Raw genomic sequence first — 16,517 nt, forward strand, 5'->3', positions numbered from 1 at the left:
TTCAATGTTTTCATGTTTTTCTTTTTCACTACGCTTTACTGCTGTCGTTTTTATTAATTTATATGTAGATGGTTATCATATCATATCATTGTTTAGGTTATATCCCACTTTTTGGTGTTGTGATCTTCATTCCATCTTGTTCTGTCCACAAGCCAATATCCCCAGGGATCAATACAGGCTGTAATGCAATCTTTTACACAGTGTTATATAGTGATGAACCTGCCTCAAGCTGCAAGATAGTATTATTAGAGTTATAACACTGTCCTTGCCACTTAACTCGGCTGTTACTGCCTGGTCAGAATCCTTGTAAACAAGGTTGCATTATGCTCAGATTACTCACTCAAGTTTATATTCATCTTCATTTTTCTTGTTTTCTTGTATTGTTTGACTCACCAAATCCTGGTTGTGCTACGAGACCTTTTCCATCCACTATTAAATATGATCAGAGAATGTAAATGTTGCATCCGAAAGAAAACACAGTGATCGAGGAGTGAGAGCAGCTCAGCTTTTATTAGTAAAAATAATAAATATCTAAGAAAAATATTTCAAAATCATTGCACACATTTCAAATTCATTTACACCACTATGTATTCTCATTTAATACACGATCCGTTCCTCTATCAGACATTTCGAGGTGCCACTCAACTAGCAAGGCAGATCAGTTAATACACAGTAAAGAACAGTAAAGAACAGTTTATTCGTTTCCTAAGTCCTCTTGATTAGAGGTGACAGCCGGCACACACACAAGAGGGATAAACACACACACAAACACAAACACACACACACATATGTACAGCTGCAGTACGTGATTACGCCAGTCGGAGTATTCTGTACTCTTCACAGAGATCAGAGACTGACAAGAGCTTTTGGAGGCCTGGAAGTTGACCAACTCCAGGCATGTTTGCCGATCTCTCACCCCTCCCTTTCCTCTCTGACTCTCTCTCTTTCTCCCTCATTACGGTTTGAAACTAGTCTCTTCCCTTTGCATGTCATTTTCCATCTGTTACTTTCTGTGTCATTGCATGCCTTTACCGTCTGTTACATGGATTCATACAATCCATGATACTGATAAACCGCAAGAAGACTTTCATTTAGCTTATGAGGAAATTTGCACTTTTCAATACAAAATAAAGGCAAAAGAAATCGCATGTAATAGTCGGGTCGTGGTTATATTGTGTGGACAGCTGGCCAACGCAGGCACAGCTGAGAACACACACCCTGCCTCTCCATCACAATGCCTTCATTTAAACTCTTCTAATACCACTAACCACCAAATTCCAACAATGACAAAACGTGACATTTACCTGGAGCTGTGCTCGCCAAGAAACACAGATAGTGCTAAAGATCTACAGTATTTGGTTTGTGTATGTCACTACAGATAAATCTATATACACTTTGTCATTCTTTTTTTTGACGCATTCTGCTCAATGACTATCCTTTCCCAGCTGTCACCCGCTTCGTCTCGCCAGAAAATCGCCTCTTTTTGTCCCTTTTTTTTTCACCCTCTCTGGGCTTCTTGGGACATGGAGCGACCCAGGTCTCTGGGCGCTTTGCTGAATTCCATGAGAGTTGGCTTGACTGGGGGGAGGTCTCTTGTGATCTCATCCACCGTCCTCTTGCTGGGACAGACTCCATCTGGGGTGGCGAAGGGCTGTAGGTCCTCCTCGGTGTGTGGGGCTCCACGTCCAAGCCTGACACCCAACTCTGCTGGGGTGAAGATGGGCAAGGGGAGGGTGTTTCTCTTTGGCAGCAGCTGGTGCTCCCTCACCCCTCTTTCCACAGTGCCCACTCTGAAGACACCTGAGGGGCATGTCTGCATCAGCGAACGGGCCTGCCACTGCCGGGACAGAGTCTCCCTACGAGAGCTGTCATTCATGTTCATTGTCTGCCTGGGGGCATCAGAGAAAAGTCAGACTTTGTGGGAGCACTCACCCACCTGCTTAATTAGACTATAACTGTCTCCCAATATGAACAGTTCTACCAAGAACTGCCAATAAATGAGAATTAATATCTCATCTAATGATTTTGGAAGATTTTAAATCACAGTTATTCGTAAAAATAGAAACTTTCCCCCCCATGACACAGACTCAGATTAAGGACCTGGAAGTCTGTGAGCTCTTACCTGTCCTGAGGTCGAGTCTTGAGACTGACACTATGCCAGTCAGCACTGTAGCTCTCCCTCTGAGCCTTGTTCTCCTCCCGTACATTGCAGGTCAGCTCAGCTCCCATCACCACGCCATTACGCTTCTCCAGGACAGTACAGATTGGCATCATCTCTGCTGTTGGAAGATTTTGTCTCAGGTTTATCGGCTCCGGTGGGTCTTGTTGATCAGTCTTAAGATCTGGTGATGAAGCTGTTTGTTCAAGGAAACAGTGATGCTCCAGCTGGCTGTATCTCCTGGCTTCCAGTGTCTCTCTCTCTCTCTCTTTGTGCCGTCTATGTCTGGGCTCGGGTTTGTCCACGACTTTTATAGACGTTCTGTTGCTATTTCTGATCTATGTTGTCACTCTACAATCAGTGTGCACTGACATCCGACACCAAGTGTTCCACGTCTCATCCCAGGGAGCTGGAAGCCACTCTGAGAAGGGGCTATGGGTAATTGGGCTGAAAATCCCCTGATTCTCAAATTGTATGCCCAGTCACCTCCATGATCACTCAGCCCCAACACTTTCCGCTTCAGCAGGGATTGTGGGGTCTTAGCAGAGAGAGTATCATGGGGACTCTCTTTATGGAGATTATATAAACATGTAGACAGACACACACAACAGGTTTAGTCTACAAAGAGGAATCTTAATAAGGTTTAGGTCTTGACGTACACGAAGACGCGGTGCTAATGTGGAAAGATAACAATGGTGCAGCAGTTTTTCATACACAGGCGACACTTCAGGCGTGGAGGTTAAATATGGACCAGAAATAACACATCTGTCACTTGGAGAACTTTATGGAGCATCCTGCTGAATTTTCAATCATAATGCAGTTCAAAAGGAGTTTATACAACAGCTGTGGCTTGTGATAACATCAAACCTCCTCATTAAATGCCATTAAAGTGCGCTGTTTCACAGTAGCACTGAGAGCTCCATCCCCAGTGATTCATTACCTCGGTGACAGAGCGTCACGCAAGCCATAATCAACTCAGGTTACAGACTGTGAAACACACACACTCACACTCGCCTTTGACAGTTGCCCACTGGTATGATGTTTCGAACGGTCCCTGTCTCTGACTCATTCATCCACATCAGGTACTGATATCATCACATAACGGATATCAGATATCACACACACAGCTTACAGTTTCTGATGACCCGAAGCCTGATCAATCATGCTTCCTTGAAATGGCTTTGTATTAGTTTCACGTGTAGTAATGAATAAAAAAAAATGCAGCCTGCCAAATTTGTGCCAAATTATGACGTTAAATTTATAGCTGTTCTAAATGACTGCCATTCCTTTCTACTGACTACTCGTGTCCTGAATATCTAATACAGCAGTTAAATAGTATTTTTCCTTTTACCTGTCAAGTATGGCAATATTTCAATTGTCTTTCGGTAACTTCTCAGCGTGGTGACATCGCATATGTAAATTATTGCTCAGGGTCACAGAAAGAAAAGACAGCAAGAACACTGCAGGCATCCCTGGGGTCATGCATTCAGTCATGTTATGACACCATAGCAACTATGAAATGCCATTTCAGAAACCTGGCAAGTCACTATGCAAAGTCCTTCAGCGTTGAGATCATACCTTTTTAGAATCAACTTGAGATTGTAAACTAGTGTAGATAGTACACAGAGTGATGCTCATAATTTGTGGTTTGTGTTATAATTTGGTTCTCTGCCAAAACTGCAAGAGCACATCAGATGACTTTCACCTCTTTGCTGTTTCCCGGTGACTCATGCTATGCTAATGAAGCCAGGGGTGTGGGGAATCTGTAAAGGTGAACAGTGATGAGGTGAGCCCTGTCACAGTGATCACCCCCCTCCCCCCCCTTCGCCCTCATCCGTCCACCTGCACCACGCCAGGCCTCGCCGGGAAGAACTTTGTGTTGCGTAACAACACTGCCACAGCTGCTGGGAAGTGACATTTAAATGAGCTGTCAACGGGAAAGAGACGAGGAGTGGGAGGGAGAGAGGGAGGAGAAGGGCAATTGCAGGATAAGGCTTGGGCCTGTCAGGAGGTGGTAAATATGGCAAAATATTGTGAGTGGAAGTTTGAGTAAGAGGTTTTTTGTGACAGAGGAATGAATTTGACAGGGCAGAGAGGAGCCTCCTACACAGGTCACTCTGACACTGTGTGCTTGCGTGGCAGTAAGAATAATATGAAGCAAAGTTAACTTTGTATTGATTCCTGCACACAATCTTCAACTTGACTCTTCAAACTAGTACCACAGAGTCAAGCGTTACCAGCTATTTGTGTCTGTGCCAGTGTGCCAGCAGGCTGGTGCCGTGTTCAAACATGTGTCCTCAGTGTCCCTCTTACATAACGATAACAACAACAAGAAGAAGCAGCTGACCACCAAAACACCATCATCACCATCCATCTTTCAACCTGGTCTGGTCCCAGCAGGACAGTCAGACACCATGTCTGCAGATCAGAGTCAAAGCCAGCCATGGGTACACAGCCGACTGTCTGCATAGGAACAGACAAGACCTTTGTGTTTCACGTCAGTGGTGTCACTGTTTCCATGGACTCACTCAATACTCACTTGACTTTCATGTAGCAAATTCTTTGTATTCATTATCAGTTGTATAATTTTTGAATAACTGGAATTATTACTTCACTCGAGGCAGCTGTCGGGAAGGCATCATACCAACATGTGACGCTGTACACACATAAGAGGCTTCAGACTGCAGCTTTATTTCATCATGAACACACAAACACCAACTGCCACTTGAGTTTAGAAAATCTTCCACATTTTCAGTAAATTGCTAGAAGGAAAAACACCATCATGCATCACCTGAAAGACACCTCAGTCACCCACACGACCAATTTAAAAGTTCAACATACAGTTTCCAAAATGTTTGAAATGAATTGCACACTAAAATCAATTATACAAACACACATTTTTGTGATACTAAGAAGAAATCTGACATCAGATTTCTGGGTTATTTATTCAGTGCTCTTACTGATCATGTGATAATCATAGGGCAAAATATGAAGAGGATCTGCTCAAAGGAACATTGCTACCCTGAAGGTTCACAACAGCTGAACAAAGAAAAGCATAAGACACTCTGGTGGACAGAAAAAAGACTAATACCTCTGTAACATTTACCTGAAAGTCTGATAAACCCTTTTATACTAACCAGATACAAACAGAAACAGACTCGAGATGTGCAGATGGGGGAGGAAAAAAGAAGTTGTTCAGCCTAAAATTTCCAAGAAGCAGCAGCGTATGACACTGTATGAGGCGACATTTAAAGGTATGAGCTATGCAATTCTGTCATCCAGGTCTCCAGGGTTGATGACTACTGCCCCCTGCCTTGTGTCTATTATCATTGCAGCCAGTAGATCTTAGGATCTGTCACTCAAGTTTCCATCTTCTTTTCCACTCTCATCATCTTCAATGCCTCCTCCGTTCATAGCCTCTACCCTGGCCAGCAACAGCGGCAGGTTTATGGCAAGACCCGGGGTCTCTTCGTCGGAGTCATCCCTCGGAGGATAGAAGCGCATTGCCTTTGCCAGGAAATCTTCAGCTATATCGAGGTACAGGAGACGATCCTATGAAGAAAAGTAAAAAAGGAGAAGTGGTAAAAGCAGGGAAGCTGAACCTGATTACTGTGTTAATGTGGGTATTAAAGGGGCAGTGTTTTCTCATTAACCAGATGGATTGAATATGTCCTGTCGGGTCTGCAGAACATTGATTATTATTATTTATTTATTTTTTAAATAAGCGCAGAAAGATAACAGATAAATTAACCATACTTAAGTGGTAGTATCTTCATGATGTCCTGAACCCTAATCTGTCCCACACACCAACACACATACTACTGGAACTCAAACCTACTTCAATGGGTCGTTTTGGATTCGATAGCATGACTAATATTTATCTGACACTGACACTGACACTCTTATCAGTATGAGTTCACAGTTCATTCTCACTGCGATCCCCTCTGACAAACTCTCGCTCTCACCAGGATGAAGAGATATCTTTCTGGTGGTGGTTCTCTGCTGTTGAAGATGGAGGTTTCAGAGTGGAGTGTGTTAAGCATGGCACGTGATGCTGCGGCATCACGCATGCGGTCATGTGAAGCTCCAGCAGACACTGTCAGCAATGACTCTGCCTCTGCCATGAAACCTGGAGAAAAGGAGGCAAACCATTTCTGGTTACTCTGTAATGTAGAGATGATAATCTGTCCCACATCGCATCTGTCCGGCATTACCTAAATTCTCCAGGATTGTCTGCCATTTGTCTCTGACTTCTCGACGGGTGTCTCTCATAGCCTCGATGTCAACACTCAAACGACGATAGCCCTAAAAAAGAAAAGGACAGAGTTTTTAAAAAACATTTTCTTTCAGCCTCACATAGGAGGTCACACTCAAGTAATTAGATAACTTGATCATTGTCCTGCTGACTCATACCTGGTTTGCATAACATCATTTTATACATCTTAAAATGTTGGACCCTTGGACCTAACATACATTTCAGACCATTTTTGCACCAGTTAGCATCACCTAGAGTTCACTACTTGGCAATTTGCAATACTGTAGTTCTTTTCACCTTCAGGTTAACATGACTAAATGAAGTTTCAAGACTCCCTCCCTCACATACCGTAGATCCCATGCGGGTCTTGTTCCTGGCCTGCAGCAGGCTGTAAAGAACTCGGTCATCGTCTCTCTCCGAGTGGCTGGGGTCTCCTGGCGTACTCCACAGGTTTGTTTCCTCATCGCGACGCTTCTGGACTTCACGGCTAAAGTACTCCAACGGATCCTGACTGTGTTGTCGGGCCAATACACACAAGCAAAGTTATTACACAATTAATACAGTGATTGTGCATGCATTAATCACACAGATGACAATCACTTCCTGACACATTAAAATACATTTTCAGTGGATTTTATTCTTCTCTAGGTGAGAAGTGTTAACTGATACGTGGATGAAACAAAACAAAGTGGTATGTGGTGAAGAACTTTTCTGTCTAACGTCTTCTTACGGTACTAAAGGCTGCTTTTCATCTTCATCTTCTTCGTCACCAATGCAGCAGCAGCAGCAGCAGAACTGCATGCAGAACCTGTTAAAGGCTGAACCCATCTGTTACGAACAAAGTCAATGGGTAATCGGTGTTGACAATGGCAGATACTCCAGATGAACTTGGTTCTTCAAGCAATAGTTGAGTCCAGTGATGAGTCTGGTCTGATATGTATGAACTCAGCTGGTTTTCTTTAGCTCCACAATGTTGCTGTTCTTGTAGATGCTCTGTACATTCCTTAGAAAGTGGACCTTTTTCACAGCCTATATATATAAAAAAAAAGATTTGGCAAAGTAAGAAAAGGCACCTCTGGTCTACTAGAATGAATCTTATTTAACTGGTGTCTCTCTCAGAGGACGAGTGTCTGTAAAACTGATCAGACAGAACAAAAAGTTGCAAAACACTGATGCCCAAACCTAACCTAATTTTCAGCTTCCCATTGTCAAGGCCCCGCTCCACGTCCAGTAGAGATTTGTCCTCCAGATCACTGGGCAGAGCCTGTCCAGCTTCCCTGAATAAGCTCAAGCAGATGGCAGCCCAAGGACTGGTGCTTCTCATCAGCCTTACATGGGAGACAATGAGAGCAGTGATACGGTCATTCATTTCATAAAAACACACATATTCACACACCCATTTCCTCAGAAGACAGTCACAGCAAAATCATGTGAGCTGCTCCATCTCTTGGCCTGAGCATTGTGTTATGCCCCAAGGACAACACATCTCCTTTTCAATAGAAGGTCTGACTGCACACACTGTATTTAATCTACCATGGCTGCATTGATTTAAGGATCATTTCATTTCATTTGGCTACAAAGATCATGTAACCATACAACTACATAAATGTGGTTAAATAAGAACCTTTGAGTAAAGAATTCAGAGGCTTTATGGCCATGGATCATCTCATTTTTGAAAAGTCTGTCAGAGAAAACACAGAACTCTTTTAAAGCATTGTGATGGGATATTAATGACGATGATGCAAAGGGTGCCCCAATGTCAAGAAGCTAATCTAATTTTAGAGTACAGTTGTGGCCTTTTAACAACAGTAAGACCGTCACACATGTGACAGATTCAAGTCACAGGATATTATTGTTCATGACATAAACACCCCTGGGACCCAATGGTGGAAAATATGCGGCTAAAATCTACCGTGCTAAATGTTAAGTATCACCTGCTCTCATGCACTCACAGAAAATATTTGTATCATTAGGTAAATGATTACCAGACAAAGACATTTTAGATATTAAGAACTAAGAAGTGTATAATTACAGCTGGTTTTCAAGTTAAATGATGTTCTGAAGCCGAAACACTGTCATGAGTTTATATTTTATTACACATAAGACACTGGTTAAGACTCAAAATCTGTTGGTCAGTATTACTGTGATGGCTTTAAATTAACATTTTTGATGAATGATCCATAGACACATACATTCAAAGACTGTTATTAAAGAAAAGTACTCAGGCTGGACGTATATGCATACAGTGAACCTTTGCTGAAGGTATTAAGCATCGAGTAAACAGCTTAAAATAAGTAAAGCAAAAGAAATGGCTGACATGTAATATTACTATGATAAAGGCACCAAATTATTGATATCATTACTTTCATCTGACATTCCTCTTTACAGTATGTAGCTAAAATCAGTCCTGACACATCAACCAGGTAAATATCAATAACCACTTGTTTTGGACTTTTAGCACAATGCCTCAAGGTCATGTGGTCATGCTGTGAGTGTGATGTGGTAATAGGCCACACCATAGTGGAAACATCACAGTTACACCCATAATAAACATGCTCCTTCGTAAGAAGAACACCTGACTCTCTTTGGTTCAACTCCACAGTAATTTGAACCGTTTTTTGCCAGTTTTCGTTACATATGCAAGGACAAATTTTCTGAAATGCGTTTTTTGAAAACAAAAGTAAAACTTAACAAGCTAGAAGCTATATTTCTAAATAATTAAAAACATTATAATGCTTCATAAAGTATAGAAAAACATTGATTGGTGCCTGAGGGGATGACAAATAATGTGTTCAGCTATTTTACCACAAGGCCACTTGAGGTTATTGGCACAAAGGATGGCTTTAGGAGGTATACAGCATCCTTATATATGAACGTTATCATTTGTTTGAACAGCCTCCCGATCTGACTCCTGGTTTGACCTCCTAAACAATCCCAAAGTGCAAAACAAAAGCAGTAAAATCATAGCAGTAATCGTTGATTAAATGTTAGTTGATAGATGTTAGCACCCTGGGATAGAGGACGATGAAACCAAGAGGCTTTTACTATGTGGATCAGTGGTGTCTCCCTCTGGTGGTGATACAGTAAGTGATGTCTTTCCCCATCGATCACAGTGTATTTAAGGAGAATTAACTGTGTGGAAATAGCTTTTACCCACTCAAATTAGGTGATAATTATGGCTATGAAGTGTGGATTTGTTTTGGGGCAGGCACAGCACAGAAATATATTTGGTTATGAAGGTGCAGTGACACAAAAACTTAAACAGCAAATCAAAGGCTAACAACGTGTAAAAGAAAGATAAGGCTCAGAGACAGCTGCTTCATGCCTTTGCATCAGTTCATGTGTAACATGAGAGACAGTGAGAATCATTAAACATCCTCATTCAGGTTGTCTTGTTTCAGTAAAGTCCACCCTGCCACAAGATCACTTGGCAGGTTCAGGAAACATCATGTCTCATTGCACAGTGAGGGACGCAGCAAGACAGTCACAGGTCCACATGAAAGTGTGTGATCACGCTTCAAAAACAACATCGACGTTTCAGGATGCGGAGGAACATCGTCATTGATAACCAAACTATTCCTCTTCTTCTGTGACTGACGCGTGGTGAATATGTGTGGTCACGGGTCCGACAAGTCCTATGCTTAGAAGTTCAGTCTTTCCGTTCCGCTTCGATGCAGCACAAGGGTACTGCTGCACCGGTCAAAGAAAAAAAACAGTAGTGACACCTCTCAAACCGGCTGTGGCACAGTTGTAGGAATCTCCGGTTTTAAGTGTGGTGATGGGAGCGGAGAGAAGGCCGCACCTCAGCGATACGTTGACGTAAATGGGTCATGAATTCAAACATGGTGGCAGCCAGACTCTGGTGGATGAGGTAGCGGGGCAGTCGGCCCTGAGGAGACACAAAAAGTGTATTTAATATTAGGCCATGTGAGCGGCATAGATGTCACAATGATGCAGCTTTGTGCTAATTGGCAAACGTCAGCATACTAACAAGCTAAACTCAGACAGCAAACATGGTTACCATGGTTACATTTTTTCTTTGTCTCAGTGTGTTCTGTAATTCAAATGTTCATGCTTGCTATTTTTATGTTTCTGTTAATAAATTCTTGTATAATTACAGACTGAGTCACGTCTAAACCCATATTTGCTCCATTCCCATTCTATTTTTCTGCATCCTGTCACTATTTGCTGCTGCAACAGCCCCTTTTCTAAATGCAGACGATACAAAGATCATCCTATCTTGCATCAAATAACAGAAAAAGGTGGAATAACTCCAGTGAGCATCTCCTCACCTTCAAGTCTGTGTTGAGGACCCAGATGAAGGTGCAGACGGACGGGTTACTGCTGGATTTGAGGACCACAAATCCTCCTGGACCGTTCTCTCCCCTGAGGCCGACAATAAAAAAGGTAGAAGAGAAGTTAAAGAAATGAAACTCACACAACTGCTCTTTTATCAAATCGATGCTGTGCTCTAATTTACTGGATCAGTGACGAGGAGCCAGGAGGCATAGAGACATGGTCTGACCTGACATAGCGACCGATTGGAGGTTTCGCTTCGTGGTCGGTTGCCATGCCAGCAGACAGGTAGCAATCTCGTTTGCGTTCCACTCGCCGAACATTAACAAAGTCCCTGAAGGGAGAAAAATCAATCAGTCCATCAATTTGCTTTATTTAAGACCTGCAGAATAAAATAAAGACGAAGAGAAGATAGCAGGTAAAAAAAAAGGAGAAGAAGAAGCCTGTGCTGATGTACCTCGCAGACACAACTCCCCCTGCTGCTCCAGCGGAGACATCGTATGATACCAGAGTGTTGTCATCAACCCTCTGAAGGATCTGAGAAGTCAGAAAGCAACGTTAGACACCACTAAATAATAAAAAAAAATGTTCAAAAGGAAAAAAAAAGTGAGTAAAGATAAGACACCTGGCAGACGGACACAGTTCTGTTCCACTGGACCATCTTCTCCGGTTGGAGAATCACCTCCTGATACACGAGCTCAGCTGGACACTGCATGAAGGCCTGAACAAAAACAACGAGTATGTCGACAGCTGTGAGTCACGTCTACAAGAAATGTGGCTTCATTTCAGTTTTGTGGTAAGGCTGTAAAATCCCAACCGAAGCACAATGGTTCTGGCACAATCTCGTCTTTTCTGTATCACATGATGATACTGAGGCCGAGGTCAGCACTATGGTATTTTAAGCCTCTAGTAATGATTTTTAAAACCAGCCACCATGTGTGTTTACGATCATTCTTCCTGTGGGAAAATACCTTCATGTCATGTTTTCTTCCCTTAATAAAGCATACTGGACATTACATACTTGTAATATATATCTACACTTGTGTTAGACTCATTTACATAGAAGCAATGTGTGTGTGTGTGTGTGTGTGTGTGTGTGTGTGTGTGTGTGAGAGAGAGAGTTTGTCATGGGATTGTTTTGGTGCTGCTCTAGCTGTCAGACACTAACTAACTGGAGGCATAATTAAAAGTTTATATGATCAAAGAACAATAAATGATGTCACAATTCTGTTGACTTTGTCTGTGGCAACACGCCAAGATATGTAACAATGCGCCGTCGTGGGCAGTGAAGGCAGTTTGTTTCTCTTGTTCATATTTATGTGTGTTGAAGTGCCGGCTGTCCTACGCAGAAAAAACAACAATATATTCTACAGTCACCAAAATTAGTCCACAGGTCAAGCTGATAATAACTTATCTAGACACGGGCCATCGGAGAAAACAAAGCAACCAGGCTTCAGTTATGGAGCATCCTGTAAATAACAGGAATCATTAACTTTCTCTCTGGGAAATCAGATACATTTGAGGGACTCAGTCTCTTACAAAGGCTTGAGCTGCTCTGGTGCTCGTGAACAACACCAGGAAGTCTCTTATATCGGATTTAATTTAACAGCCCATTAGTCTCGATTATTTCATCGCTGTGCCCTTTAGAGGTTCTTCAAACACATGCATGCTGCAAAGTGTACTAGAACGGATTATGACAGCTACACTGATATACAGCTTTTATTCTTTACTGTTACAGCTAACATAATGTGACAAGACAGAATGAAAACTGCTTAAAAAAACACGCCTGTGTCCATGAATACAGTATCGTTGGTCTAAATATGATTCATTTGGGTCAGTGTGTTTTGGTGAGACATAGTTTCACAATGAATACACACGGGGCCGCTGTACCTTGAGAATGAAAGTCTTTCCGTGGAAGGGAATCTCCAGAGTGTAGACAGAGTCCCCCATGTCCTGAACATGAAACAAAAGCGCGGTTAATATCATGACGGTTTCACTTTCTCTTTCAGTGTATCTGAGTGTCACTTTACATCCTGCTGAAACAAAAGCTGCTGCATGCCAACATGCACACAGCTGTATCTATTAAAGCTGAAGAGCGTCAGGCTTGAGTTTGAAAGTGTCCTTAACCCTGCGCCCAACGAAAGGGGAAGAGGAGACACTTCTCTATGTGAAATATACTGAAGCTCAATCACACACTCACGTTGTTTTTTTCAAATTTCCAGTTGTCCTCCTGGGCTAGGATCTGTTCCACCACAGACATGGCCTCTCGGCCCTGTTGGACATACTCCTTCTCCTGGAGGACAAAGCAGAAAATCATCAGACGTGAGCTTGTGAGGAGGAGCAGGGGCCGATTATAAAGACTGCTCAGAGTGATGCAGGTACCTGTGCAGTGACAGCTCTGCGTCCAAGACCCTCCTCATCCAGATCCTCCTCAGAGCCTTCAGACACAAGTTTAGATCCAAGTTATGGTTTGTAGAAACACACTAGAGAGATTTAACCCACTGAGACACACACACACACACACACACACACGGACTGGACTTTAGGCTGCCCAGCAGACATCACCTGCGATGGATTCAGGCGGAGAGTAGAACTGTCCGTCTGAAACAGCACGGGGATAGATCATGGGGGCTCGTTCGCAGGCTGCGTTCACCACTGCCAGGTAGGCTGAGGCCGAAAGAGGAACGATATTTCAAAAAAAAGGAAAAACTTTTTTCATTGAGTCTTGCTCAAACTTGTCAGGAATGTTTCTCTCACCTCTCTCATCATCGGCCTCCTGAGTGAACACCTTGAAATCAAGGAACCAGGTCTCCAGCCAGGCCACCACAAACGAAGTGATAGGTAACACGTAGCCAAAGGCATTCTGGGAGAGGATCTGCGAAGAGACAGAAATCATTTCACCATGAAGCTGCACAGAGCTATTATTACAACTTCCATAAGAGAAGCTGGGTTTTATGTTATGTTGGTTTACTTCCTCGTCGCTGAACGAACAAAGTTAAGAGAGCTGTAAAAAAACACACAAACAGCTTGATGCCAAACACAGATGGCTTGGATCGCTGCGTGCTTCATAAAACAGTCAAATCATAAAAAAAAACAAGCTCATCATCCAGGCAGACAGAAAATTCCTGGCATAAATGCAGAAGTCAAAAAGTTTCAGTGGTTACTTGTGAAAACGCAGAGGTGAGGCCACTCACATTAGATATGATGACCTTAACAACGAGGAAGACGCTGGTCACTAGAGTTGTAACCTGTGGAGGAGATTTGTGTTATGATTCAGGTCCAGATCTCCTAATAAATTATTTATTATTTAATCATCGTGCGTGTTCGACCGTGACTGTACTCACTCACCGCGATAACCCACCAGTGCTTCAACCGAAAAGCGGCGTAACCCACTTGTAGACACAGGAAACGAAACACAGCGAGGAGCTGAGATAAGGAGGAAGGAAGAGAACAGGCAAATGACCTCACAGCATTTAATTGGCATGTGTCGCAGACTTTTCTCTCCTGTTGTGTCAATAAACGCAGACACGTGATCAAGCTTGATAACCCAGAATCAGATTCTCTGAATCAGGCTATAAAACAATAGAAGTCTGGCCTCTTTGAAACACGGGCAGGATGAAATACAAGAGGTTTGGTCGTTTCTTCTGCCTCTATTCTACCTTAAAATCAAGCATGTACAGACTTACAAAGATGTCGAAGAAGGAGGAGCTGTAGTTATAATGGATGACCTCATTCTCTAAGCTGTCCTTGATGGAGCTTTTGATCTGCAGGAGAACAGAGCGTAGAGTCCACATCAGACTCAAACTGTCTCATCACAGCAAAAACACATGACACTCAAGTCTTCAGGTCTGTTGAACCTGAATGGACACTCACGTTCAGCTCAATAATCCACAGAAGGGAGATGAAGAGCAGATCGAACGTCACAAAGAGGAGGAAGGTGCGCCGCACGTCGGAGATGGCTCTGCGCTCGGCGGGTGGCACCAACAGGTACGGGGAAGGGAGCGACAGCGACGTAGAGTAGGAAGCATTCAAGGAGGCGATGGCAGGGAGGCTACCCCCGAGCTCCCCGTACTCTCCACCTGGCATTCCTGCGGCGAGACAGGAAACTCCCCCTGAAACAAGGAGACAAAGTTAGTACAGACTCATGATTGAGAGTCAGACACAGCAGGAAATCCGGATTAAAACGCTCCTGATGAAGGCAAGATACTTTAAAGGAGTTATACAACATCATTTGACAGACTTGTCTAACATCCGTGAATAGATAAGAGCAGTAAAATGACTTTAACCACCTCACCACAGGACGGATCATCAGATTTATGAGCCAAAAACACACACTGTCATATCTGAACGCGTATTTCTTCCCTACATTACATCATCTACATAGATGTGGTTTAGATAAACCGACGCGGTATTAAAAGTATCACTGACATCTTATTACCACAATCTAATTGTGTTTTTTTCTACATTTCATGTTTGTCCCATTGGAGACGTTGCCATAACACAACTAACTCAATGACAGAGGACTGCACAGGATGATGATGATGATGATGATGAAGAAGTGTCTCTGTGTGGGAAAACAAACTTGTTGTGCTGCTGCCTCATGATGTAAGTTTGATCCTTAAGACTCAAACTCATATTTATTAGTGCTGGAACATTTAGTGCAGGCTGCTTGAACTTGTGATCAGATTTCTGTCTTGTAACAGGAAGAGACCATTGTTAGCACAGTTTGTTTAAATGTGATGAGTGCTGTGACCCCGTGACTCCCCCCGCCCCTCACTTCTGCTAAAACACCAGAAAGTGTCTGACGGCGCTTCAGGGTCTGTGAGGTGAGCCAGCAGGCTAAGAGTGTTAAAAAAACATCCAGGACAGACAGAAACCAGCAGAGACTCTTTGGTCTCAGTCTGTCAGGAAACTTCAGGACACGAACACACCGAGAGAAGCTAGCTAAGCAGCCGCTGATGTTTAGCTCAGCTCCGTTTGTCAGCAACTTGTTTCTAACTGAGAAGAGCGAGCAGCTACAGGAAGTAGCGCCGCGACACAAAGAGACAAACACAGCCTGAGCATGTTTCATTCTCTATAAAACAACATTTAGGCTGAAACTCACTTTAGTTTACCGCATCATCATCATCATCATCGCCGCCGACCAAGTCTTCCGGGCTGACCTCTCAAAGAGTACATGTCGCGGCGAGATGAATCACCGACACGCTCCAAGCGCGCCGAAAACCACGTGACAGCTTTCACACCGAGCTGAAAAGTTTTATTTTGAAAACATTAACCGGATGTCTTGCTCAACTATTTAGACTAATTTGACGTTTGTGGCGTTGACGGTCGGCCATGTGTAGTGCCCTCCAGCGGCCACAGCCAGTAACTACACCTCCATCTGTTTTAAATGTAGTTTGGGTGGAATAAATAATTAATTAAATAAATAAATGTAGTGTAGTAGTGAAGCTGCATATTGTCTTATAGTGTATATTAGTATGTAATTAAGTGTAAAAGGTTTGAACCATCAGTTCTCCTTGTCTCGTACATTTAGAAATTATTATTCTTACGTTAGAAATCTCGTACAACCTGTATGGACAATATTTTATAAAATAAAATAAATAAATAATATTTAATATGTTTTCTTCATTTGCCTATTGCCACGCAAATAAAGCAACTGTTGATGTTAATTAAATAAACTAACACGTCTGATTTGAACGTTTAATCAAATTTAAGGTTGAGTGCACTGCCATCTGGTGGACACGGCGCATAACTACAAGACGACCGTTGTATATTTTATTTTGAATGTACAACCGGAAGTATCATTAT

The 16,517-nt window shown here is 42.8% G+C and overlaps 3 protein-coding genes across 3 annotated transcripts; all 3 read right to left on the minus strand.

Annotated features, from left to right (window-relative positions):
* Positions 1 to 483: 483 nt before the first annotated feature.
* On the minus strand, positions 484 to 2,450 carry tcap (titin-cap (telethonin)). Its single transcript, XM_010740007.3, has 2 exons — positions 2,123 to 2,450; positions 484 to 1,889 (listed from the first exon to the last, which is right to left on the minus strand). The coding sequence occupies exons 1-2, from the start codon at positions 2,272 to 2,274 to the stop codon at positions 1,499 to 1,501; spliced, it is 543 nt and encodes a 180-aa protein (XP_010738309.1). The 5' UTR covers positions 2,275 to 2,450; the 3' UTR covers positions 484 to 1,498.
* A 2,384-nt stretch (positions 2,451 to 4,834) lies between these two features.
* Positions 4,835 to 7,809, minus strand: LOC104926187 (melanoregulin). The gene is made up of 6 exons (XM_027284894.1): positions 7,601 to 7,809; positions 7,144 to 7,442; positions 6,762 to 6,924; positions 6,373 to 6,463; positions 6,124 to 6,287; positions 4,835 to 5,710 (listed from the first exon to the last, which is right to left on the minus strand). The coding sequence occupies exons 2-6, from the start codon at positions 7,239 to 7,241 to the stop codon at positions 5,504 to 5,506; spliced, it is 723 nt and encodes a 240-aa protein (XP_027140695.1). The 5' UTR covers positions 7,242 to 7,442; positions 7,601 to 7,809; the 3' UTR covers positions 4,835 to 5,503.
* Positions 7,810 to 8,483: 674 nt separating this feature from the next.
* Positions 8,484 to 15,960, minus strand: stard3 (StAR related lipid transfer domain containing 3). Its single transcript, XM_027285673.1, has 15 exons — positions 15,814 to 15,960; positions 14,583 to 14,821; positions 14,396 to 14,473; positions 14,058 to 14,135; positions 13,904 to 13,957; positions 13,467 to 13,584; positions 13,275 to 13,376; positions 13,092 to 13,147; positions 12,910 to 13,002; positions 12,600 to 12,662; positions 11,335 to 11,430; positions 11,167 to 11,246; positions 10,939 to 11,043; positions 10,706 to 10,799; positions 8,484 to 10,302 (listed from the first exon to the last, which is right to left on the minus strand). Exons 2-15 carry the CDS (start codon positions 14,793 to 14,795, stop codon positions 10,180 to 10,182), a joined length of 1,353 nt encoding a protein of 450 aa, XP_027141474.1. The 5' UTR covers positions 14,796 to 14,821; positions 15,814 to 15,960; the 3' UTR covers positions 8,484 to 10,179.
* Between the last annotated feature and the right edge of the window lie 557 nt (positions 15,961 to 16,517).

The sequence above is a fragment of the Larimichthys crocea genome, chromosome XII (genome assembly GCF_000972845.2).
Source record: "Larimichthys crocea isolate SSNF chromosome XII, L_crocea_2.0, whole genome shotgun sequence".
NCBI lineage: Eukaryota > Metazoa > Chordata > Actinopteri > Sciaenidae > Larimichthys > Larimichthys crocea.

Coding starts and splice junctions, on each gene's coding strand:
- tcap (XM_010740007.3), bottom strand. CDS start 2,274: ATGATGCCAATCTGTACTGTCCTGGAGAAGCGTAATGGCGTGGTGATG. Junction 1,890..2,122: donor AAGACTCGACCTCAGGACAG/GTAAGAGCTCAC, acceptor TGATGCCCCCAG/GCAGACAATGAACATGAATG.
- stard3 (XM_027285673.1), bottom strand. CDS start 14,795: ATGCCAGGTGGAGAGTACGGGGAGCTCGGGGGTAGCCTCCCTGCCATC. Junction 13,003..13,091: donor GCAGAGCTGTCACTGCACAG/GTACCTGCATCA, acceptor TTTGTCCTCCAG/GAGAAGGAGTATGTCCAACA. Junction 12,663..12,909: donor GGAAATTTGAAAAAAACAAC/GTGAGTGTGTGA, acceptor TTTCATGTTCAG/GACATGGGGGACTCTGTCTA.
- LOC104926187 (XM_027284894.1), bottom strand. CDS start 7,241: ATGGGTTCAGCCTTTAACAGGTTCTGCATGCAGTTCTGCTGCTGCTGC. Junction 6,464..6,761: donor AGACCCGCATGGGATCTACG/GTATGTGAGGGA, acceptor TTTCTTTTTTAG/GGCTATCGTCGTTTGAGTGT. Junction 6,288..6,372: donor GACAATCCTGGAGAATTTAG/GTAATGCCGGAC, acceptor CCTTTTCTCCAG/GTTTCATGGCAGAGGCAGAG.